At 46.6% G+C, this 27,380-nt stretch overlaps 1 protein-coding gene across 3 annotated transcripts in view; it reads right to left on the reverse strand.

The window, feature by feature from the left end:
- Window positions 1–277: 277 nt before the first annotated feature.
- RAPGEF4 (Rap guanine nucleotide exchange factor 4) overlaps window positions 278–27,380 on the reverse strand; it is a 626,758-nt gene continuing 599,655 nt past the window's right edge. For all 3 annotated transcript variants that reach the window (XM_063933451.1, XM_063933450.1, XM_063933452.1), the window contains 2 exons: window positions 15,092–15,146; window positions 278–2,688 (listed from right to left, as the gene is read on the reverse strand). In XM_063933451.1, coding sequence (XP_063789521.1) covers window positions 2,561–2,688; window positions 15,092–15,146 — 183 coding nt within the window. In that variant the 3' untranslated portion in view covers window positions 278–2,560. The remainder of the gene's footprint in view (window positions 2,689–15,091; window positions 15,147–27,380) is intronic.

Below are 27,380 nucleotides of genomic sequence, written 5' to 3' on the forward strand. Positions count from 1 at the left end.
TGAAACTCTTTAGGAAGTTGGTTCCTACATCTGCCCCCTCAGTCCCACGAAGCAGGGAGACTGTTGCCAGCAGTTCTCCCTGAAAATAAAAAACCTAACATAAGTCTTTTCAGAGAAACTCAGTAGAGCTCCTCTGGAGTGCATCCAGTCTGCCTGGGCACATTTCTAAAACTGAAGTCTGGAGGAGCGGCATAGAGGGAGGAGCCAGTTCACACCCTTGAAAAGTCTTAAAGTGCCCATGGCTCCTGCGGAACAGTCTATACCCAATGGTACTGAAGTGGACCCCAGCATCCTCTAGGACGTATGAGAAAAGGGAGACGCTGTCTGCCGTAATGTGTAAAAAGGGGGACGCTGTCTGCCGTAATGTGTAGAAAGGGGGACTGTCTGCCGTAATGTGTAAAAGGGGCTCTACCTGGTGTAGTGGCGCTACTGTGCAGCATAACTTGAATAATGGAGACTACTGTGCACCGTAGTATAAATTGGTATTATTTTTGTGACCACGCCCCTTCCCCGTGAAGCCACGCCCCTATATATTTTTTGCGCGCATACGGCACGCACTGCCCCTATTTTGCATGGGGGGGGGCTTCAATGCCGTTTCTTGCACACAGCGTTAAAATGCCTAGTATACTGCAGCCACAATCGTGTGTCCAGATTAAGAATGGCATAGCTCCCAACTGCATTCCGCGGGACAGTCCCGTTTTCCTGGGACTGTCCCACTCGTGGCTGGCAGTGTCTCGCAGCGGGGGGAGGGGGGTGGGTAGTTGGGGGGAGCGCACACATCGCAGGAGATGAGCAGAATAGATGCGATCGGGAGCAATAGTGACACAATCTGGAGGGGGGGGTCCCGTGAGGCCTCCCTTTTAATGCCCCACCCCCTTTCCTGAGGCTCCACCCTCTTTTGGGAGTGCAATTGCCTTTGGTACCCTAAGGGTCCCGAATAGGACCTCGACAAAGTTGGGAGGTATGTAATGGGGACAGATGGGACTATAGCCCCAGGCCTTCACATAAAAATAGGCTCACCATTATGAAGGCAGGATGATGACTCAGCCATAAAACATAAGTATTGAACTTCACAAATTATTCTACTTTTACATATATAGGGAGACAATGGGCTGATAGTATAGGGGGTGTACACACCCACATGTCACTGGCCATGCCCATACAGCCCTGGCCACATCCACACAGCACTGGTCACAGCACCTATGCTTCTCAAAATGCGCCCATAATCCGTCTGTGATTTATTACCCCTTATGATTGGTCTGCGTGGTGTGAAGAGGCTGCAGACCTTTTAGTGCAGGGAAAATGTGTGATTTAATCCACATATGCTAATTTCATGCTACAGAAGTCTGCACTGTTGTTTTCTGTCTTGCTGACCCAGAATGGCTGAAGCCACTCCTAGATGTATAAAATATGCACAAACGATGTACTCCTAACATTACATGTAGATATTGTGACAGAAATCCAACAGAAAGATATACAGGGCTTCCACATAATAAGTGGTAACATACAAAAATAGACCACAAAATGTGTTTTAACCCATACCAACCAACCACACATCTCCTTTCATTGGTACGCTGTACTGAAAGCGTCTGATTGGTCGCTAGGTGTATCATAGACTTCTTGCATTGGCTGACAGGTGCTTGTATTTCAATGGGAAATTTTAGATGCAATTAATTGCTGTTTTGTATGAGGTACATTCCAGCACAGAGAATGCCAGTGTTTTGTGACACTAATCAAAAATCTAATTTATCAAAGTACTTATACAGGTTGAGTATCCCTTATCCAAAATGCTTGGGACCAGAGGTATTTTGGATATCGGATTTTTCCGTATTTTGGAATAATTGCATACCATAGTGAGATATCATGGCAATGGGACCTAAGTCTAAGCACAGAATGCATTTATGTTACATATACACCTTATACACACAGCCTGAAGTCAATTTTAGCCAATATTTTTTATAACTTTGTGCATTAAACAAAGTGTGTCTACATTCACACAATTCATTTATGTGTCATATACACCTTATACACACAGCCTGAAGGTCATTTAATACAATATTTTAATAACTGTGTGTAATAAACAAAGTTTGTGTACATTTAGCCATCAAAAAACAAAGGTTTCACTATTTCACTCTCACTCAAAAAAGTCCGTATTTCGGAATATTCCGTATTTTGGAATATTTGGACATGGGATACTCAACCTGTACAATACTTCCTTTTATAAATAGAATTAATGTAACTGGATATCATTTAGCTTAAATAAAAGAGTTACAGTACATATTTACAACCTTTTGACAGCCATTCAAATATAATTTACAGCAACTATATAACATCCAACATTATTTCTTTGTGTATGACTTCAATCACTACATTAACAATTGACATTATTCACATATAACATGTGGATAGCCTGTGGCACATAAAATTGAAAGAAATATATAAAACCTAAATAAATAAAAAACGTATCAAACAAATTAAAATCCCTACATGTTTGCCACAGTGCTTTCTATCAACAAGATCATCCTGAAATCTTCGCCCCATCCCCTCTCCCGTCCCCCTCTCAAGTGCGTCTCGGTTCTAGGCGATGCGACATCTGGGATAGCGTTCTCTGATTGTCAATCACGTTGAACTGCCGCACATAATTCCGTATGTCCTGGTGGTTTTTGCTAACAAGAGATGCCTCTGGACCTGGAAATAAAGAGATTTATTAGATTTTTAATTCAGTACTACCTAGCTAAAGCAGAATCACCATAAAACGGGCAATAGCAATGATTTATAAAACACTATCATTTAGAAAAATTATGACACGTAGCTGACGTACTGTAGAAAAGAGACAATTATGTTTCAAACCAGGATTAAAGGCTTGATTAATTATCTTGGTATTAAACATCAAACACAATTAAGCAGTGTGTAATTATAATTTAAAACGCTTATACAGCCTCCATATTTCATATGAATTTAGTCACCATCGACCTCGGCAGTGAAGTGCTTAAGAATTGTCAGCTGCACATCATAAATATTGTCCCGAAGGATCTGCGTTCTGAGGCGCAAAGCAGCGATGTTCGGTACTTTGTGCATGTGCAGGTCGCAGGAACCATTCTGCACGTGCATGAATGGGTCCCGTGACACAGTACGGCATCAGACTGTCAGTGATTGACAGTCTGGTGCCGTTTGGGGGCGGCGACGGCCTTCGTTTGCGAAAAAGGAGGCATGTCAATGGCATTTAGGGGGAAGGAAGAGGCCAGGAGACCCCATGGATGCCAAAAGCCGCCCGAAGGTGTCGCAGTGATCCGGGACACTACTGCAGCAGGCAGGGGCGTCTCTAGAGAGGAGGGGACCCGTGTGCAGACTCCATGTGTGGGCCCCCTCCTCTCCCGTAGCTGTCATGCCGCTGCTAGCGCTCTGAGCACTGTAGACTCTGGCACAGTGCCAGAGTCTACAGCGCATGCGCAGGACTCCGAAAAATGTCCGCCACAACATTTTTCCGGAGTCCTGCGCATGCGCTGTAGACTCTGGCACTGTGCCAGAGTCTCTAGTGGTCAGTGCGCTAGCAGAGACGTAATGGTTACAGGAGAGGAGGGGTCCCACACACGGTCAGCGATGGACTCCGGAAAGGTAAGTATAGGAGAAATGGGTGCAGTGTGTGCGGTGTGGGCCCCCCTTGGACTCAGGGGCCCGTGTGCATCCATTATAGAAACGCCAATGGCAGCAGGGCAGGTATGCCTGTAATATACACCTCTTGCTGCATTTACATACAGCGCTATCCAGGGGCGTCTTAAGCGAGGAGGGGGCCCGTGTGCAGACTCTGGATGGGCCCCCTCCTCTCCACGGCGCCGTAGGCTCCGACACTGAGCAAGAGCCTACTGCGCATGCGCGGCGGCCATTTTGGAGGGGATTTTTTGTGCAACGGATGCTTCTGCAGCGCCCGACGCTGGACTCTGGAGAAATTAGTACTAAAATATGGGTGCAATGTGTGCAGTGTAGGCTCCCTCGGGACCCAGGGGCCCGGGTGCACCGCACACATTGCACCCATGATAGAAACGTCAATGGCGCTATCGTTCCTGCTTCCAAAGACATCTGAACTCGCCCCAATGTGCTTTCAAGAACGATTTTGAGTCACTAATGTGGGGTGTGGGCTGGGGCGGTTTGGCCATAGGCCTCACTGGGAATATGGGGTAGAATGTAGGATTCCACCGGACAAAAGGACAAGATTGCCTATGATCACGAGAAGCCACTTGTCACGGTCCGGCGGATCGGGTTCCGGGACCAGCGGTACTTACCTGTCCGGATGCTCTGGCGCAGGTCCCCCCGGTGGGGGTGCGGGCTGCTGGCGAGGGGCACAACTTGCAGGCATGTCTGGGAGGAGAGGGCTCAGAGGCAGCAGCAAACATTTGTGCAGTTTCCAGCTGCAGAGGTCCGGGATGGGCGTCGCCGCCTTGGAAGGGTCAGCTAATCTAAAACACTCAGTCACCTGCAAGGTTTGCAAAACCAATGGGAAACAGTCTGCAGGTATAAATCTAGGGATTTCTGGGTAAGCAAATTGCCAGTGCAACGTCTCTCACACAGCCTTGTGTGTGCTAGTTCCCTGTGCTCCACAGTATTGCTTCTAAAGCATCCTGTTCCCTGAGTTCTCACCTGGATTGCTGGATCTACACCCGGTTATTTCTCCTCGTATGCTGACCTCTCCGAGTCACCATCCCTCTCAGCGAGTCTCAGTTACCCCAGTCTACAGTCTTCCTATCCGGGTTTCCGCCAGACGTTCGTCCACAGACGTACAGTTCCTGCCGACGCAACCGCTCTAACAAGTAAACAGCTAGGGCACCTGTGGAACCTCCTTTAAAGCTCTATAAAAAGACTTTCATTCAACCAGCTCGGCTAATCCTGCCTAAAGTCACCGATACCAAACCGCACGCCACAATTCCGGATTCACAAAACCCAGTCCCCGTGACAGTTTGCACTGGCCCTATGGATCCGGAGGGTGCTCATGGTTCCGGTACGGATCTTCTGCAGGGCATAGCAGCTCGTCTGGAGAGTCTAGAGGAATCCCAGCGCCAATTAGCTCAATTTATTCAAGGGATGGCTACCCGCCAGGATTCCATGCAAGCCGACATTGCCACTGGTCGACGCCCGGAGACTCAGCAAGTGCCGACCGCCCCAGTTCCTATGGTAGCTTCCCCTTCATCCCTGCGACTACCGACGCCCACCAAATTCGACGGGAACCCGAAGATGTGCCGCGGGTTCTTAAACCAGTGTGAGATTAATTTCTCTTTACAGCCCTTTAACTTCCCATCACAGAAGGCATAGGTAGCATATATCGTCTCCCTCCTGGCCGGTCCAGCCCTGGATTGGGTGTCACCCCTGTGGGAGAGAGCTGATTCTCTACTTGACAAATATGATGAATTCATCGCTACCTTCCGAAAAATTTTCGATGAGCCCGGAAGAACCACGTTGGCATCAATCGAGATAATGCGCCTCCAGCAGGGAGACCGGTCTGTGGGACAGTATGTAGTACAATTCCAGACCTATGCTTCAGAATTACGGTGGAATGAAGAGGCACTAGTATCGGCCTTCTGGAAAGGTCTGTCTGACAAAATCAAGGACGAGTTGGCTACCCGGGACCTTCCGCCCAAATTAGACGACTTGATTTCCCTTTGTACCAAGATTGACATTCGTTTTAGAGAGCGCCAGTTAGAGAAGAATCGTGGGGAGCGCCCAAGGTTCCGTCCTCCTCCGCCTTCTTCCTCGAGTGTGTCAGCTGAAGCGTCCCAGGATGAGTCTATGCAGATCAATAGGGCTCGTCTCTCGCCAGAGGAGCGTCAGAGAAGGCGCAGGGAGAACTTGTGCCTATACTGCGGAGGTTCAGGACATTTGGTAGCCTCTTGCACCCAGCGTCCGGAAAACTAGCGCTCCTAACCAGAAGAGGAGACATTAGGTTAGGAGTGGTGACATCGTCTCCATCTCGTTCTGAGCCTGTCCTAGAGGTTTCTTTGGGCCTGCCACAGGGTTCTAAAGGGTTTTCCTCTCTCCTAGATTCGGGAGCTGCTGAAAACTTTATCACGGCAGATGTGGTACAGCGACTACGGATTCCTACAGTTGAGCTTTCCCGACCAATTGCCCTTTCCGCTGTAGATGGAAGTCGAATCTGCAGTGGAGTAGTTACCCACCAGACTCTTCCCCTTCAGCTATGTGTAGGAGCTCTCCATAAGGAGTTACTTAATTTCTTAGTCATTCCAATAGCTACTCATGAAATTGTTTTGGGACTTCCTTGGCTCCAGAAGCACAACCCAAGAATCGATTGGGTGAATATGCAAATTTTGGCCTGGGGAGAGTCGTGTGCTCAAACTTGTCTTACCAGTGTTAAACATGTGAATAAGAGCCAACTGGAGTTCCTACCACAAATTCCGTCTCAGTATTCCTCCTTTTCTGATGTGATTTACTCTATAGTTCTGTAGTAGTCTATTTAGATGACATACTAATTTTCTCGACCAACCTGAAAGATCACCGTTCTCAAGTCCAAGAGGTGCTGCGGAGGCTTCGCCAACATCATTTGTACTGCAAATTGGAAAAATGTCTTTTCGAACAATCCTCCATGCCCTTCCTGGGCTACATAATATCTGGTTCAGGATTAGAGATGGATCCAGCCAAGGTACAAGCGGTTCTAAATTGGTCCAAACCCACCACTCTTAAAGCAATCCAACGTTTTTTGGGTTTGCAAATTTCTACCGGAGATTTATCAAAGGATTCTCCTCTATAGTGGCACCTATCACCGCTCTCACTCGAAAGGAGGCTAATCCCAGAGAATGGTCAACATCTGCAGACGAAGCTTTCCAACGATTAAAACAGGCTTTTACTACAGCTCCAGTGTTGAGGCAACCCGATGTCAATAAAGCCTTTGTTTTAGAAGTAGATGCTTCGGCCGATGCTGTGGGAGCAGTTCTCTCCCAACGTCTGAATGACAACAAACTTTATCCTTGCGGGTTCTTTTCCAAGAAGTTCTTACCAGCAGAAAGGAACTATACGATAGGAGAGCAAGAACTACTGGCTGTTAAGTTAGCATTGGAAGAGTGGCGGTATCTCTTGGAAGGGGCTAAGTTTCCTATCACTATTTTCACTGATCACAAGAATTTAATCTTTCTCAGGAATATTCAGTGTTTGAATCCTCGTCTAGCCCGATGGGCAATGTTCTTCTCAAGATTTAATTTCTCCCTAACCTTTCGACCTGGTTCTCAAAACCAGAAGGCAGATGCTCTCTCCCGATCCTACTCCTCTGAGGATTCCAACGACTCTCCTTCTCCTCAGCCTGTATTGGAGTCTCGGAACTTCGCCTCCACTAAACTACAGCCTCCATTGGGAAAAGTGTGCGTACCTCCTCACCTTCGGAAGAAATTACTGACCTGGGCCCATACCTCTCGGTTTTCCGGTCATGCTGGAGTCCATAAGACAACCGACCTTATCCAACGCTCGTATTGGTGGCCTGCACTGGAGTCTGATGTTTCCTCTTATATCGCCTCCTGCACCAAGTGTGCACAGCATAAGATCCCTCGTCTTCGGCCAGCGGGAGAGCTAATACCCCTAACTATTCCTAAGATGCCATGGACCCACCTTTCTATGGACTTCATCACGGATTTACCCTCTTGTAAAGGATTTACTACTATTTGGGTAATCATAGACCGCTTCTCTAAGATGGCTCGTTTCGTACCTCTTAAGGGTCTTCCCACCGCACCCGAGTTAGCTCAGCTTTTCATTGCAGAGATCTTCAAGTCCCACGGTCTTCCGACCGAAATTTTTTTGACCGGGGAGTCCAGTTCGTGGCTAGATTCTGGAGGGCTCTCTGTGCTGCCCTACGGGTACAGTTAAAATTCTCAATGGCATATCATCCTCAAACCAATGGAAGTACAGAGAGAGTCAATCAAGACTTGGAGATGTTCCTCAGAATTCATGTCTCTTCTTCTCAAGACGACTGGCTAGAACTACTACCATGGGCAGAGTTTGCTCACAACAACTCCTACCACTCTTCTACAGGTCATACCCCTTTCTGTACCGTATATGGCTTCCATCCTCGAGTTCCCCAGTTCCTGGCTTTACCAGCTCAAGATCTTCCTGCGGTTCAGGAATCTCTCAAGAGACTTTCCGGAGTTTGGCGAAAAGTTCACCAAAATCTACAAAAAGCCTCCGCTCGCTATAAGTTCTGGGCTGATAAGAAGAGAAGGGTGGTACCTAAATTGGCAGTTGGAGATCAGGTCTGGCTCTCTGCGCGCAATTTAAGGTTACATGTTCCATCTATGAAGTTCGCTCTTCGCTACATTGGGCCCTTCCCAGTTGAACAAATCATCAATTCCGTAACTTATAGGCTTAAGTTACCCCCGTACCTGAAAGTCTTCCCAGCCTTTCATGTTTCTCTTTTGAAGCCTTTAGTGTTAAACAAGTTTTGTAAGATCCTTCCTCGCTCTCCAAAGGTTGTCACGGATCGTGGTATTGAATTCGAGATCAAGAAGATCCTTGACTCCCGAGTTAGACATGGACGTCTACAATATCTTCTGGATTGGAAGGGCTACGGTCCTGAGGAGCGTTCCTGGGAGGATTCTTTGGATGTTCATGCTCCCGCTTTACTTCACAAGTTCCATGAAGAAAATCCCAGCAAACCTGGTGGCTGTCCAGTGGCCATCCCTAAAAGGGGGGGGCAATGTCACGGTCCGGCGGATCGGGTTACCTGTCCGGATGCTCTGGCGCGGTCCCTCCGGTGGGGGTGCGGGCTGCTGGCGAGGGGCACAACTTGCAGGCATGTTTGGGAGGAGAGGGCTCAGAGGCAGCAGCAAACATTTGCGCAGCTTCCAGCTGCAGAGGTCCAGGATGGGCGTCGCCGCCTTGGAAGGGTCAGCTAATCTAAAACACTCAGTCACCTGCAAGGTTTGCAAAACCAATGGGAAACAGTCTGCAGGTATAAATCTAGGGATTTCTTGGTAAGCAAATTGCCAGTGCAACGTCTCTCACACAGCCTTGTGTGTGCTAGTTCCCTGTGCTCCACAGCATTGCTTCTAAAGCATCCTGTTCCCTGAGTTCTCACCTGGATTGCTGGATCTACACCTGGTTAATTCTCCTCGTATGCTGACCTCTCCGAGTCACCATCCCTCTCAGCGAGTCTCAGTTACCCCAGTCTACAGTCTTCCTATCCGGGTTTCCGCCAGACGTTCGTCCACAGACGTACAGGTCCTGCCGACGCAACCGCTCTAACAAGTAAACAGCTAGGGCACCTGTGGAACCTCCTTTAAAGCTCTATGAAAAGACTTTCATTCAACCAGCTCGGCTAATCCTGCCTAAAGTCACCGATACCAAACCGCACGCCACAATTCCGGATTCACAAAACCCAGTCTCCGTGACAGTTTGCACTGGCCCTATGGATCCGGAGGGTGCTCATGGTTCCGGTACGGATCTTCTGCAGGGCATAGCAGCTCGTCTGGAGAGTCTAGAGGAATCCCAGCGCCAATTAGCTCAATTTATTCAAGGGATGGCTACCCGCCAGGATTCCATGCAAGCCGACATTGCTCATGTTGCCACTGGTCGACGCCCGGAGACTCAGCAAGTGCCGACCGCCCCAGTTCCTATGGTAGCTTCCCCTTCATCCCTGCGACTACCGACGCCCACCAAATTCGACGGGAACCCGAAGATGTGCCGCGGGTTCTTAAACCAGTTTGAGATTCATTTCTCTTTACAGCCCTTTAACTTCCCATCACAGAAGGCAAAGGTAGCATATATCGTCTCCCTCCTGGCCGGTCCAGCCCTGGATTGGGTGTCACCCCTGTGGGAGAGAGCTGATTCTCTACTTGACAAATATGATGAATTCATCGCTACCTTCCGAAAAACTTTCGATGAGCCCGGAAGAACCACGTCGGCATCAATCGAGATAATGCGCCTCCAGCAGGGAGACCGGTCTGTGGGACAGTATGTAGTACAATTCCAGACCTATGCTTCAGAATTACGGTGGAATGAGGAGGCACTAGTATCGGCCTTCTGGAAAGGTCTGTCTGACAAAATCAAGGACGAGTTGGCTACCCGGGACCTTCCGCCCAAATTAGACGACTTGATTTCCCTTTGTACCAAGATTGACATTCGTTTTAGAGAGCGCCAGTTAGAGAAGAATCGTGGGGAGCGCCCAAGGTTCCGTCCTCCTCCGCCTTCTTCCTCGAGTGTGTCAGCTGAAGCGTCCCAGGATGAGTCTATGCAGATCAATAGGGCTCGTCTCTCGCCAGAGGAGCGTCAGAGAAGGCGCAGGGAGAACTTGTGCCTATACTGGGAGGTTCAGGACATTTGGTAGCCTCTTGCACCCAGCGTCCGGAAAACTAGCGCTCCTAACCAGAAGAGGAGACATTAGGTTAGGAGTGGTGACATCGTCTCCATCTCGTTCTCAGCCTGTCCTAGAGGTTTCTTTGGGCCTGCCACAGGGTTCTAAAGGGTTTTCCTCTCTCCTAGATTCGGGAGCTGCTGAAAACTTTATCACGGCAGATGTGGTACATCGACTACGGATTCCTACAGTTGAGCTTTCCCGACCAATTGCCCTTTCCGCTGTAGATGGAAGTCGAATCTGCAGTGGAGTAGTTACCCACCAGACTCTTCCCCTTCAGCTATGTGTAGGAGCTCTCCATAAGGAGTTACTTAATTTCTTAGTCATTCCAATAGCTACTCATGAAATTGTTTTGGGACTTCCTTGGCTCCAGAAGCACAACCCAAGAATCGATTGGGTGAATATGCAAATTTTGGCCTGGGGAGAGTCGTGTGCTCAAACTTGTCTTACCAGTGTTAAACATGTGAATAAGAGCCAACTGGAGTTCCTACGACAAATTCCGTCTTAGTATTCCTCCTTTTCTGATGTCTTCAGCAAACAGGCAGCAGAAGTCTTACCACCCCACAGACCCTGGGACTGCCCTATTGACCTGATTCCGGGAAAGATTCCTCCTAGAGGGTGAATATATCCTCTATCGGCCCCTGAGACCGACTCCATGTTGCAATACATCAAGGAAAATCTAGCTAGAGGATTTATTCGGCCTTCTACCTCTCCAGCCAGTGCGGGGTTCTTTTTCGTCCAAAAAAAGGATGGTGGTCTTCGTCCCTGCATCGACTACCGGGGTCTGAACGACATAACAATAAAAAATCGTTACCCGTTGCCCTTGATCTCAGAGCTATTTGACCGGGTTAAGGGTGCCTCTGTCTTCACCAAGTTGGACCTCAGGGGAGCATACAACCTGATCCGGATCAGAGCGGGTGACGAATGGAAAACGGCGTTCAACACTCGTGATGGGCACTTTGAGTATTTAGTCATGCCCTTCGGGCTTAGCAACGCACCAGCAGTTTTCCAAAATTTTGTAAATGAAATTTTCAGTGATTTACTCTATAGTTCTGTAGTAGTCTATTTAGATGACATACTAATTTTCTCGACCAACCTGAAAGATCACCGTTCTCAAGTCCAAGAGGTGCTGCGGAGGCTTCGCCAACATCATTTGTACTGCAAATTGGAAAAATGTCTTTTCGAACAATCCTCCATGCCCTTCCTGGGCTACATAATATCTGGTTCAGGATTAGAGATGGATCCAGCCAAGGTACAAGCGGTTCTTGATTGGTCCAAACCCACCACCCTTAAAGCAATCCAACGTTTTTTGGGTTTTGCAAATTTCTACCAGAGATTTATCAAAGGATTCTCCTCTATAGTGGCACCTATCACCGCTCTCACTCGAAAGGAGGCTAATCCTAGAGAATGGTCAAGATCTGCAGACGAAGCTTTCCAACGATTAAAACAGGCTTTTACTACAGCTCCAGTGTTGAGGCAACCCGATGTCAATAAAGCCTTTGTTTTAGAAGTAGATGCTTCGGCCGATGCTGTGGGAGCAGTTCTCTCCCAACGTCTGAATGACAACAAACTTTATCCTTGCGGGTTCTTTTCCAAGAAGTTCTTACCAGCAGAAAGGAACTATACGATAGGAGAGCAAGAACTACTGGCTGTTAAGTTAGCATTGGAAGAGTGGCGGTATCTCTTGGAGGGGGCTAAGTTTCCTATCACTATTTTCACTGATCACAAGAATTTAATCTTCCTCAGGAATATTCAGTGTTTGAATCCTCGTCTAGCCCGATGGGCAATGTTCTTCTCAAGATTTAATTTCTCCCTAACCTTTCGACCTGGTTCTCAAAACCAGAAGGCAGATGCTCTCTCCCGATCCTACTCCTCTGAGGATTCCAACGACTCTCCTTCTCCTCAGCCTGTATTGGAGTCTCGGAACTTCGCCTCCACTAAACTATAGCCTCCATTGGGAAAAGTGTGCGTACCTCCTCACCTTCGGAAGAAATTACTGACCTGGGCCCATACCTCTCGGTTTTCCGGTCATGCTGGAGTCCATAAGACAACCGACCTTATCCAACGCTCGTATTGGTGGCCTGCACTGGAGTCTGATGTTTCCTCTTATATCGCCTCCTGCACCAAGTGTGCACAGCATAAGATCCCTCGTCTTCGGCCAGCGGGAGAGCTAATACCCCTAACTATTCCTAAGATGCCATGGACCCACCTTTCTATGGACTTCATCACGGATTTACCCTCTTGTAAAGGATTTACTACTATTTGGGTAATCATAGACCGCTTCTCTAAGATGGCTCGTTTCGTACCTCTTAAGGGTCTTCCCACCGCACCCGAGTTAGCTCAGCTTTTCATTGCAGAGATCTTCAAGTCCCACGGTCTTCCGACCTAAATTATTTCTGACCGGGGAGTCCAGTTCGTGGCTAGATTCTGGAGGGCTCTCTGTGCTGCCCTACGGGTACAGTTAAAATTCTCAATGGCATATCATCCTCAAACCAATGGAAGTACAGAGAGAGTCAATCAAGACTTGGAGATGTTCCTCAGAATTCATGTCTCTTCTTCTCAAGACGACTGGCTAGAACTACTACCATGGGCAGAGTTTGCTCACAACAACTCCTACCACTCTTCTACAGGTCATACCCCTTTCTATACCGTATATGGCTTCCATCCTCAAGTTCCTCAGTTCCTGGCTTTACCAGCTCAAGATCTTCCTGCGGTTCAGGAATCTCTCAAGAGACTTTCCGGAGTTTGGCGAAAAGTTCACCAAAATCTACAAAAAGCCTCCGCTCGCTATAAGTTCTGGGCTGATAAGAAGAGAAGGGTGGTACCTAAATTGGCAGTTGAAGATCAGGTCTGGCTCTCAGCGCGCAATTTAAGGTTACGTGCTCCATCTATGAAGTTCGCTCCTCGCTACATTGGGCCCTTCCCAGTTGAACAAATCATCAATTCCGTAACTTATAGGCTTAAGTTACCCCCGTACCTGAAAGTCTTCCCAGCCTTTCATGTTTCTCTTTTGAAGCCTTTAGTGTTAAACAAGTTTTGTAAGATCCGTCCTCGCTCTCCAAAGGTTGTCACGGATCGTGGTATTGAATTCGAGATCAAGAAGATCCTTGACTCCCGAGTTAGACATGGACGTCTACAATATCTTCTGGATTGGAAGGGCTACGGTCCTGAGGAGCGTTCCTGGGAGGATTCTTTGGATGTTCATGCTCCCGCTTTACTTCACAAGTTCCATGAAGAAAATCCCAGCAAACCTGGTGGCTGTCCAGTGGCCATCCCTAAAAGGGGGGGGCAATGTCACGGTCCGGCGGATCGGGTTCCGGGCCAGCGGTACTTACCTGTCCGGATGCTCTGGCGCGGTCCCTCCGGTGGGGGTGCGGGCTGCTGGCGAGGGGCACAACTTGCAGGCATGTCTGGGAGGAGAGGGCTCAGAGGCAGCAGCAAACATTTGTGCAGCTTTCAGCTGCAGAGGTCCGGGATGGGCGTCGCCGCCTTGGAAGGGTCAGCTAATCTAAAACACTCAGTCACCTGCAAGGTTTGCAAAACCAATGGGAAACAGTCTGCAGGTATAAATCTAGGGATTTCTGGGTAAGCAAATTGCCAGTGCAACGTCTCTCACACAGCCTTGTGTGTGCTAGTTCCCTGTGCTCCACAGCATTGCTTCTAAAGCATCCTGTTCCCTGAGTTCTCACCTGGATTGCTGGATCTACACCCGGTTATTTCTCCTCGTATGCTGACCTCTCCGAGTCACCATCCCTCTCAGCGAGTCTCAAATACCCCAGTCTACAGTCTTCCTATCCGGGTTTCCGCCAGACGTTCGTCCACAGACGTACAGGTCCTGCCGACGCAACCGCTCTAACAAGTAAACAGCTAGGGCACCTGTGGAACCTCCTTTAAAGCTCTATGAAAAGACTTTCACTCAACCAGCTCGGCTAATCCTGCCTAAAGTCACCGATACCAAACCGCACGCCACAATTCCGGATTCACAAAACCCAGTCCCCGTGACACCACTACTGTATATATTAGGCTGAGCTAATGTTTAGCGTATCAATTCCCCAGGAACTAGTGACATCACCGCGGCAGTGAGCGCTTCAGACATTGCACATGTGCTCCCTACTCCTCACATGCTATGTCGGTGCCCTGATAAATCATAGATGAAGGGAAAAAGGAATGCCATTTTATTTTCCACTTCATTATTATTAATGTGTAAAAGACAGCATTTGTAAGTGCCGTATTTAACAGTAAGGCAGCAGAGAAATTAAGAGTAATAATTTACATATAACTTTTTGAGGATATTAATAAAAAGAAAGAAAGAAACAAACAAACAAACAATGAATGTTCTCCTAAGTGAGAAGACTAGAGGAACCTACGCTAATTACTAATAAACCTAAGTACTGTATACATATATATAATTTCATTAGTATAACGAAGTTATAGTGCATAAATAAGATGATATGCAATCTCTCTTTTTATTTACAGGTTTTACTTTCCAAACTTCTAGAATTATAATTTGCTGCTGTTGTGTTTTCATCATTTAAATGCAGTGCTGCATTTATCCGTCCAGTCATTACACAATCACAGAATCACTTTACCACATCCTGCTAATTAGGATACTGACAGACAAGAAAAAAAAACAACGCAGTGAGGATAGTGGAGATTATAAAGCCATTATGATAAATATTTAAATTATGTCATATAATGGCACCTCTTATTCTACAATCACACATAATGACTTTGATAGAAGACACAACTTACTGAAGGGCACGCTCCGACAGTATCTCATTGTTCTCACAGTGTTTGCAATCATGCGCTGAAAAATAAAAATCTTGATGTAATATATAATGTAATACGCACACAATTATTTTTTAAATGGTGACAGTAAAGCAATGTATCTGAAGAGGACATCAAACATCAATTTGCTATATACGGAGCATAATTATAAACAAATCCCCATAATTCAGATCCATGAATTGGTACAGGGGGTGTGCTCATGTCACAAAGTGGGCATGGCAATGCCCTTGGGGGCAGCATCTTAGCTGTAATCCCCCCCCCCCCCAAACATCAGGGTAAAGGGCCCCATACACTAGAACGATAATGCCCGATTTCAGCCAATTTCGGGCATTCGGGCCGATATATATCGGGTGAAATCGGGCATTTTGGAGGTGTTTCCAAAGCGCGTTCCCATGAGGATCAGATCGGCTCCCCTAGATCATTAGTGCTGCACTCGTAATATGTCGGTTCCCACAGGCATGGCTGGGATCGCATACGATATATCGCATGCAAAATGTATCAAATCGTATGGAATCGTATGGAACCACTCCCAGGAAGCTCCCGGGAGAGTTCAAGGGATATCGCCTCCGACTTCATCCTCAGATATATCATTGTAGTGTATGGGGCCCTTAAGACTGCACAATGCAATTTACCAATATCTCCTAACTGTTCTGATCTCAGGGGCTCTGTCACACTGACACTGTCTTCTCCATTGCCATACTGCATATGTATTTAATTGCCTGCGCTAAGGGATTGAGCTGCTTTCTTAGATTAGATTTTTATGATGTTTAAAAGAAAGTGCTAGGGATGTTAGATGAAATATTGCACATGATAATTACTAAAAACCGTGAATATAAAATTAAATGTAAAGCGGTACCTGTAAAAAAGAAAAAGTTGTTATTAATAAAATGTTTACACTCTTTTGAGTGAATGTGGAAGAGGAGGTGGCCGGCAACACTTTATTACTGCTGAATGTCCATGAATTCCTACCTTTCCCTGTGCTAAACTTCGGTGCCGTGGAGCACACTGATTGCAGGGACTGCCGGGTGCCAATTGAGAAGCCGCTGGACGCCGCTGTGAGCACTGTGGCTCCGGTGTTGTTCGTCCGCGGCTGATGGTAGTTGGTGGTGCTGGCGGTGCTTCCGAGTACCGCTGAGTCCAGGGCTGGCAGCGTTCCCGTGTCCTGCTGTGTCCTCCGAGATGTACTCCGGCGTGATGTTGGTATCAGCTAAAGTTGCAGCGGGTTCTGTTTGTGTTGCGGCTGTTGATGGATTTTCCTCTTTGGAGTGTAAATGATAATCTCCAACGCGTTTCATGCACTTTAATGCACTTTTTTTCCGTATCTGCTACTGTTCCCCGCTGCTTACACAGGAGTTGTGATTGCGAGATACCTCCCATCTCTTTTCCCTAGGGATTGTTGTATCTTGGGGCGTGGCAGTAGACCAGAGTTAGATCATAAATGTCTTACCGATATCTGGGTTAAATACATTGAACGCCCTTACTCTGATACTCCACTGTGTTTTCATTATTTCCTCCTCCCTTTATCACAAAGAAGGAACAAGAGGGGGTGTCGCTCATACCAACCAATCAGAATCTAGCTTTCATTATCTAATACATTCTATAAAATGACATCTAGAATCTGATTGTCTGTTATGGGTATCACCTCCACTTGTCCTCTTTAGGGATCCATTTATCACAATCTGCATAGTGTAAGCTGTATTTAGTGGTAATTCATAGGTATTAATGTCAAACATAAATACTGAATGCCTGTCATAGGGCATAAAGCACACCAACCACACCTACGCATAACACACTATCACTGGAGTATAATGGGCTGGGCAGGGCTACTGCAGCACAATGCAGTATGTGCTCCGTTTTGTGAGTCATGTTATTTGGCTATAAGGAGTGTGTTCCATCTATACTGGTGTACACAGAATGTAATACATACAGGAGTGATCTCCATCATGTCAAGTGAGGACTTTCTCTAGACATTGGGCCTGATACATATTTGTATGCCAACCCGATGGTCTGCATGCAAATACGATGTCTGGGGGTCTGTGCATGTGCAGAATGGGTCGCCCCCATTTTGAAGGCGTGAAGGGACCACGGTCTGCATGGTCAGACGCAGACCTCCTGGACACCATTGTCCGGATCCTATTTATTATTATTTCTTACCAGTTATTTATATATCGCACACATATTCCGCAGCACTTTACAGAGAATATTTGGCCATTCACATCAGTCCCTGCCCCAGTGGAGCTTACAATCTATATTCCCTACCACATGCACACACACACATTCACATTAGGGTTCATTTTTGTTGGGATCCAGTTAACCTACCAGTATATATTTGGATTGTGAGAAGAAACCAGAGAACCCGGAGGAAACCCAAGCAAGCACGGGGAGAATATACAAACTCTACACGGTTAGGGTAATGGTAGGAATTGAACCCATGACCTCAGTGCTTTGAGGCAGTAATGCTAACCATTGCTCCATCTGTGCTGCCAAATAAGCTACAGATTGCACAGGCTAGCCAGTACCTGAAACCATCGCGAATAGCGTCACAAAGTTGATCCTTGGCTGCATCCTCAGACGCAGACCCCGGGACCTCGCTAATGCTAACTGGAGGCGTCTATCTCCTACAGATACTCAGGAGCATCTATCGCCTACAGATGCTAACAGGAGGCATCTATCTCTTACAGATACTCAGGAGAATCTATTTCCTACAGATGCTAACAGGCATCTATCTCTTACAAATACTCAGGAGCCTCTATCTCCTACAGATACTCAGGAACATCTATCTCCTACAGATACTCAGGAGCATATATCTCCTACAGATACTCAGGAGCATCTATCTCCTACATATACACAGGAGCATATATCTCCTACAGATACTCAGGAGCATCTATCTCCTACAGATACTCAGGAGCATCTATCTCCTACAGATACTCAGGAGCATCTATCTCCTACAGATACTCAGAAGGCATCTATCTCCTACAGATACTCCGGAGGCATCTATCTCCTACAGATACTCCGGAGGCATCTATCTCCTACAGATACTCAGGAGCATCTATCTCCTACAGATACTCAGGAGCATCTATCTCCTACAGATACTCAGGAGCATCTATCTCCTACAGATACTCAGGAGCATCTATCTCCTACAGATACTCAGGAGCATCTATCTCTTACAGATACTCAGGAGCATCTATCTCCTACAGATGCTAACAGGAGCATCTATCTCCTACAGATACTCAGGAGCATATATCTCCTGCAGATACTAAGGAGCATATATCTCCTACAGATACTCAGGAGCATCTATCTCCTACAGATACTCAGGAGCATCTATCTCCCACAGATACTCAGGAGGCATCTATCTCCTACAGATACTCAGGAGGCATCTATCTCCTACAGATACTCAGGAGGCATCTATCTCCTACAGATACACCGGAGGCATCTATCTCCTACAGATACTCCGGAGGCATCTATCTCCTACAGATACTCCAGAGGCATCTATCTTCTACAGATACTCCAGAGGCATCTATCTCCTACAGATACTCCGAAGGCATCTATCTCCTACAGATACTCCAGAGGCATCTATCTCCTACAGATACTCAGGAGGCATCTATCTCCTACAGATACTCCGGAGGCATCTATCTCCTACAGATACTCTGGAGCATCTATCTCCTACAGATTCTCAGTAGGCATCTATCTCCTACAGATACTCAGGAGGCTCTATCTCCTACAGATACTTCCGAGGCATCTATCTCCTACAGATACTCAGGAGGCATCTATCTCCAACAGATACTCAGGAGGCATCTATCTCCTACAGATACTCAGGAGCATCTATCTCCTACAGATACTCAGGAGGCATCTATCTCCTACAGATACTCAGGAGCATCTATCTCCTACAGATACTCAGGAGCATCTATCTCCTACAGATACTCAGGAGCAGCTATCTCCTACAGATTCTCAGGAGCATCTATCTCTTACAGATACTCAGGAGCATCTATCTCCTACAGATGCTAACAGGAGCATCTATCTCCTACAGATACTCAGGAGCATATATCTCCTGCAGATACTAAGGAGCATATATCTCCTACAGATACTCAGGAGCATCTATCTCCTACAGATACTCAGGAGCATCTATCTCCTACAGATACTCCGGAGGCATCTATCTCCTACAGATACTCAGGAGGCATCTATCTCCTACAGATACTCAGGAGGCATCTATCTCCTACAGATACTCCGGAGGCATCTATCTCCTACAGATACTCCAGAGGCATCTATCTTCTACAGATACTCCAGAGGCATCTATCTCCTACAGATACTCCGAAGGCATCTATCTCCTACAGATACTCCAGAGGCATCTATCTCCTACAGATACTCAGGAGGCATCTATCTCCTACAGATACTCCGGAGGCATCTATCTCCTACAGATACTCTGGAGCATCTATCTCCTACAGATTCTCAGTAGGCATCTATCTCCTACAGATACTCAGGAGGCTCTATCTCCTACAGATACTTCCGAGGCATCTATCTCCTACAGATACTCAGGAGGCATCTATCTCCTACAGATACTCAGGAGGCATCTATCTCCTACAGATACTCAGGAGCATCTATCTCCTACAGATTCTCAGGAGCATCTATCTCCTACAGATACTCAGGAGCATCTATCTCTTACAGATACTCAGGAGCATCTATCTCCTACAGATGCTAACAGGAGCATCTATCTCCTACAGATACTCAGGAGCATATATCTCCTGCAGATACTCAGGAGCATATATCTCCTACAGATACTCAGGAGCATATATCTCCTACAGATACTCAGGAGCATCTATCTCCTACAGATACTCAGGAGCATCTATCTCCTACAGATACTCCGGAGGCATCTATCTCCTACAGATACTCCGGAGGCATCTATCTCCTACAGATACTCAGGAGGCATCTATCTCCTACAGATACTCAGGAGGCATCTATCTCCTACAGAAACTCAGGAGGCATCTATCTCCTACAGATACTCCGGAGGCATCTATCTCCTACAGATACTCCGGAGGCATCTATCTCCTACAGATACTCCAGAGGCATCTATCTTCTACAGATACTCCAGAGGCATCTATCTCCTACAGATACTCCGGAGGCATCTATCTCCTACAGATACTCCGGAGCATCTATCTCCTACAGATTCTCAGTAGGCATCTATCTCCTACAGATACTCAGGAGGCTCTATCTCCTACAGATACTCCCGAGGCATCTATCTCCTACAGATACTCAGTAGCATTGATCTCCTACAGATACTCAGGAGGCATCTATCTCCTACAGATACTCAGGAGCATCTATCTCCTACAGATTCTCAGGAGGCATCTATCTCCTACAGATACTCAGGAGGCATCTATCTCCTACAGATACTCAGGAGGCATCTATATCCTACAGATACTCAGGAGGCATCTATCTCCTACAGATACTCAGGAGGCATCTATATCCTACAGATACTCAGGAGGCATCTATCTCCTACAGATACTCCGGAGGCATCTATCCCCTACAGATACTTCGGAGGCATCTATCTCCTACAGATACTCAGGAGGCATCTATCTCCTACAGATTCTCAGGAGGCATCTATCTCCTACAGATACTCAGGAGGCATCTACTACAGATACTCAGGAGGCAACTATCTCCTACAGATACTCAAGAGGCATCTATCTCCTACAGATACTCAGGAGGCATCTATCTCCTACAGATACTCAGGCGGCATCTATCTCCTACAGATACTCAGGAGGCATCTATCTCCTACAGATACTCAGGAGGCATCTATCTCCTACAGATACTCAGGAGCATCTATCTCCTACAGATTCTCAGGAGGCATCTATCTCCTACAGATACTCAGGAGGCATCTATCTCCTACAGATACTCAGGAGGCATCTATCTCCTACAGATACTCAGGAGGCATCTATCTCCTACAGATACTCAGGAGGCATCTATATCCTACAGATACTCAGCAGGCATCTATCTCCTACAGATACTCCGGAGGCATCTATCCCCTACAGATACTTCGGAGGCATCTATCTCCTACAGATACTCAGGAGCATCTATCTCCTACAGATTCTCAGGAGGCATCTATCTCCTACAGATACTCAGGAGGCATCTACTACAGATACTCAGGAGGCAACTATCTCCTACAGATACTCAAGAGGCATCTATCTCCTACAGATACTCAGGAGGCATCTATCTCCTACAGATACTCAGTAGGCATCTATCTCCTACAGATACTCAGGAGGCATCTATCTCCTACAGATACTCCTGCTGTATTAGAATTTTAATTAGATGAAATTGCACAGCCTCAATTCCATACCAACATGAATCGGGTCCATTTAGCAAACCTTCTAAAGCCACCAATCAGAATCTAGTTATCATTTATCTACTACATTTTATGAAATGTTCCATTCAATGATTGGTTGTTATATGCAACACCTCCACTTATTCTTTTTTAGAAAGTCTGACACATCTCTCCCTTAGGGGTAAATTTACTAAAGCTTCTAAAACAGAGAATTGGTGACATTGCCCATAGCAACCAATCAGATGCTGTCTATCATTTTTCAAAAAGGCAATAGAGAAACGATAGACAGCATCAGATTGGTTGCTATGGGCAACAAAACCAATTGTCTGTTTTAGAAGCTTTAGTAAATTTACCCCTTAGGGGGACATGTACTAAGCAGTGATAAAAATGGAGAAGTGAGCCAGTGGAGAAGTTGCCCATGGCAACCAATCAGCATTGACTTAACATTTATAATTTGCATACTATAAAAGTATACAGAGCAGCTGATTGGTTGCCATGGGCAACTTCTTTACTGGCTCACTTCTCCACCTTTATCACTGCTTAGTACATCTCGAGCATGGTTCTAAAATCAGTCCTTAAGTGACTCCTGGCTGATGTTTCAGCAGTTGTTTCACAAATATTCATTTCTCATCCACTGTGGGCCGAGTAAGTACGTTTATTTTGCCCAGAGTCCTGACTGCTAAGAGGAAAGAATCGTACACTTAAGTGTTACTCACTTGCAAGTTTCCAGTTTCGTTCTGTTCTACTCTCCTCACACATCTAATTATAATAACATATAACTACTTGTTACAATCTCCAGCAGCTGCTTGTATCAGACGGCTATTTATAACTCTCTACCAATGACACGGAGTCTTGCACTGGGACGGGGAACAGTCCAGCATCAGATTGTCAGTGTAAAGCCTGTGCCATGACCTCATATTGTTATATATATTCACAAATTCACTTAGGATATATCAAGTTCTTTGGTGTCATGGTTGTTAAGTGACTAATGTTCCTCAGTTCTACAAATACCCCCATGATGGAAGACGTGGAGTGTTCAAGAGTTACCATAACTGATGTTTAACATTAATCACAGAAGTATATCCATACAGTATATGCTATATGCATACATTTTCTGACAGGTGATCAAGAGGGGGCTGTCTTATTTACTTATTACTGAGTTTTAGACCCGATAATTAGAATTTCTTATCACTGCTATTTGCAGCAAGAAGAAATTTACATTTGCGGGAATGTACTAACAATCACTAAAAAGAAGTGAAATTATTGCTATAGGGAAGGGTTCTGGAGGAACCCTCTCCAGGTAATTTTTGCGAAACAGAAGCCCATAGTACATCTGGGAATACTTAAAATATGCGGGTTATATCCTTGATTACTATCACGTATAATAAGTCCAATGTTTTTATTATTCTAAGTCGACTAAGGCAATGTAGAGGCCAGGGCCGTAAGGTGGGCAGTGTGGCTGGTTCCATTGCACAGGGCAGAGTGCCCCGGGGGCGGTACCCTTGCTGCCTGTGCATCTGGCTAGCAGTTTCACTGCTTCGGTGCCGGCCGGCGTGTCCATTCCGGCCATGTACCCTGCAGGCTGTACAGTCGCTACAAGCGTTCTAAGGATGATCAGATCGGTGCAGTAGTAAACGGGAGATGGGGGACCTGCCCACACTCCGCAATGGACGCAGACTTATGGCGGTATTCGCCCAGTGGGGTGGGCGGTGGCTGCACTGGGTGGGCTTGAATCCAGATACGGATTCAGATACAGAAAGTGGCGCACACAGAATACCTGTACTGCAGGGACGTGCAGTCAGGGCTGTCATACTCCCTGTCAAACTCCTGAGATTTTATATAAAATCAATTAGAATATTACAAAGAAGAAACAGTATTTGTAATATAAACATCTTCTTTATTTATTGTAATACCTTTTATAGCTAACACTCACCAGCTTTGTGGAGATCCCTGGTGCTGCAGGGAGATGAGAGATGAGGCAACAGCAACAGCTCTGCCTCTGTTCTACAGTCAGACACTGCTTTGAGGAGCTGGGGGCAGGGCTACCACGGGCAGTAAAGCTGCACAGAAAGGGAGCTCATAGAGTCTCTGAGTGTGAAGGCAGGCCTTGTGCACTGATGGATCATTGGATGTCATGTGACCAGGAAGTGCACTGTAGTCAGAGCTCAGTCAGCAGCAGCAAGAGAAGACACAGGGATGCAGGTAGGAGACTCAATGGACACTGTAGATTAGTGTAGTGAGGGGAGAGTTACAGTGAGTAGGGGGCGAGACAGGATCCCAGTATTCAGATCCATCCCCATGTGTGCCTCCCCAGCCATTCACCTCACCGAACATCACTGCTGTACTGTAACCTATAGCAAGCAATAACATAAAAGCTGTTGTTGCTATGTGATACAACAAATAACTGCTATTTACAGTATGCCAGTGGTTCACAGTCACGGTGCTCTTGAGTATCAAAAATGTTTCATGGCACCCCTAAGCCAAGTTTCTTAGATTCAGTTCACCATGTGGTGAGGGACAGGATTTGCTTATGTTTGTCCACATATTTTATGATTGGCAGCCACCAGCACTGGTTTTGCCTATTACATTGACCATAAATAATTTTAATTGGTCCTGGGCCACCAATCCAAGGCACCCCTGCAAGTGTCCTGATGTACCCCAGAGTGCCACAGCCCACAGTTTGAGAACCACTGGTCTGCACTATGCTATTACATTTGTCCACAAATGCTTTTTTCTGATGGCACTCAGCGGTACGCTGCTACGCAGAACCAACATCATAGGGTTTGGTATAACTTCTCATTCTTGCAGCTATTCCCTTAGATAGCAAGAAATTGGTGACATCATTTCAAAAGTGAATATAATGGAAGCTCCTATACATTTTGGATCAGCCTGTAACCTCAGGGGAGCACTACCTAACATAATACACCAACACGGCTACCACTTGTCCGAGGGTCTGGTTCCGAGGTATAAGCCAATGCATTCACAGCTGCTAATGTGTATGCAGCAGATGTGCAGAAATATGCAAATGCTGCAGCCACCTGGATTTGTACTTAGACGCCCACCTATGGCTTGGCAAATCCCAGTGACTGCGTAGAAAGACGCAACTTCTGTTGCAGATGAGACGATTATTGAAGTTCTCAGTAGCCCTATGTTTGAGCAGCATGGCTGCAGGAAACAAGATCACATCTGCATACGGGATTGCAGTTGCAGCCTCAAGCACGCCCCAAAATGCGTCAAACAAGCAGTTGCCAGCACATCGTTGATAGCAGATGTGTCCAAAAACGCAAAGCCGCTCACACAGGAGTCCATGTTCAGACAGAGGAACTGCACCTGCCAAAGAGCATGTGCAAGTTCCAATGCTGTGTCTACAGACACATAAAGACGGAATTCCACAGGTGCAAGGCGCTGGAAGTGGGCTTCTCGGCTTTATAGAAATACACAGATGCGGAACCATCTCCAGGCGACCAGAATAAGGCCCATAGTATGGAAAACATTTAAGGGGAGATGTAAGAAGAGGTGCTAAGTGCCAAATGCCGCGTGACACTTACAATGAGCATCGGTATGTATGAAAGAAAGCAGATGATCACTTTTTGTCATGACGTCTCTCCCATAGCAGCGCTGCACAGACACTAGAGGTCAATAATGACCTCTAGTGTCTATCCCTGGAGCCGACTGCGGACGCCCACACAGCCCACGGCGTCTGCTGCAGCCGTGAGCTGACTCGAGTATAAGCCGAGGGGGACTTTTTCAGCATAGAAAAATGTGCTAAAACAGTCAGCTTATACTCGAGTATACACGGTATTTATTTATTTATTTTATCTTTTTTTCCCAAAATCAAGTTACACCCAATTTTTTCCTTTTGAAGATTGCCACAAACTGCAAAACATGCTGCTCCTTAGTGATCATCACAACAACAAGGAGAACTCAGCTGTATAACAACACATTGTAGCTAAAATTAAAAAATGTTTCATTCATATTAATTTAACAAGTGCAGAACCACGTAACCATTACAGACTAACAGATACTTTAAAGAGTATGAAGGGTAGTTCAATACACACTAATAAATATATGTAATACCCTCATACACAGTTAATATGGGACACGGCAACAAGATAAATAAACACAGAATGCTATTTGCATTAGTGGACAAACGACCATGTATTTAACCATTTGGATAGTGGGTAAAACAAGCTATTTCTCCAGTCAATTAAGATTGACACTCTTGAATGATGGACATTACGAGTACCCAATGAGGACGAGTGATCAAAGATCCCGCCCAACAGTGAGGATATAAAAACTTATACAGCTTGGGCTTTAGACACTGCAAACTCGCAGAGGAAGGCCAGACCCGGCTGAAACGCGTTGGAGGACATTGAGGAGAACTACAACACCCAAGTGGTCAGCGGATAACAGAAGAAATCCGGAGCACCGGCGACGAACGTGCTGCTGCTACACAGCAGGATCGTAGAGTGAGCGCAGACGGACAGGCAGCGAGGAGGGTGAATGCAGGTGAGGCTCGGCTAGGTGACTGGTTGTTCTCGCTGTGGAATCCCGGACAGGTTCCATGGCGGTGAACCCCTTTCCCTAGAGGCAAGATCAGGACGGCGCACAGAGCAGGCTCCCGGCTGGGTCCGAACCAGGACACACCGAGCGAGCAGGCCTTGGCCGCTGCTTACTGGTCAGCTCAGAGCCCCTACAGATTCCCGGCGCGTACCCGCACCCGGACTCCTCACGAACACGGCGCAACGGTAAGTACTCCGTTATCCACTGGACCGCCCACAGAGATACGGGACGCCGGACTCTGTCACTTGTATTAAGAATTTAAGGACTCATTGATTTTAGCATCTCCAGGATTAAGGACAGTACACAGGTATCCTACGTTCACTCCAAAAGGGCACCTCAACCCACAGGAGGCTAAAAGAACTGTATGAACTTTGCTTTCTGAAAAAGGACTGTTTAGGGTACATATAAGGAGATACAGCCGTATCTTATTGGCATTTAATAAATTAGTTGTTATTCTAATACATTCATTTATCCTACCTTTATTGACAAAAGCAAACACAATTATTACAGGCCACTACTAGCAAATCAAGACAATTTTAGTAGGGGTTTGAGCGCAGTTAGGTACTCCATTGTATTTTGCATTGTGTATCTTTATTTCTAGTTCTCTCCCCAGCTAGGCTGCAGTGGGGCCAGGGGGACTGAGCAATAGCAGCATCAGTGGCGTATCTATAATGGGTGCACTGTGTGTGGTGCACACGGGCCCCTGAGTCCAGAGGCGGCCCACACCACACACACTGCACCCATGGTGGCGGCCATTTTTTTGGAGTCTTGCGCATGCGCTGTAGACTCTGGCACTGTGCCAGAGTCTCAGTGCTGAGAGCGCTAACAGCGGCGGTGACGGCTACAGAAGAGGAGGGGGCCCGCACATGGAGACTGCACACGGGTCCCCTCCTCTCTAGAAATGCCTCTGAGCAGCATTCTCCTCTGCCTGTGGAGGGGAAGAGAGGGGAGTGATCACACTGTCCCCCCACCCCTCCCTCCCGATTTACCCCTGTCAGAGGGGCTCAGAGGTTTTTTCTATTTTTTTTTTCCTAAGGAGGTGTGGCCATGCCTACCGCGATTAGGCTACACCCCTGAAAAGACCAACATTGTTCAGCCTAGCTATGCCAGATAGGTAGATTTGTTAAACAATATACTATTACTACCCTCAAATCGTTCGTTCCCAAATCTCATTCCTACGAAAAGCAATGCAATTCACTAATGCCACTGTAGCTTAATGAGTCAAGAAGGTTAAATACATGTTTACAGTTAAATATTTAACTTAGAATTAATTTACATAATGACATTACTTAAACTGCGATTTAGCATTACAAATGAGGAATGCTCACAGATGGGGTTGGAGAAATATCTTCCAATAACCACACATTGCTGTGCTTAGTG

Source organism: Pseudophryne corroboree, chromosome 7 (assembly GCF_028390025.1).
Source record: "Pseudophryne corroboree isolate aPseCor3 chromosome 7, aPseCor3.hap2, whole genome shotgun sequence".
In the NCBI taxonomy this organism is placed as follows: domain Eukaryota; kingdom Metazoa; phylum Chordata; class Amphibia; order Anura; family Myobatrachidae; genus Pseudophryne; species Pseudophryne corroboree.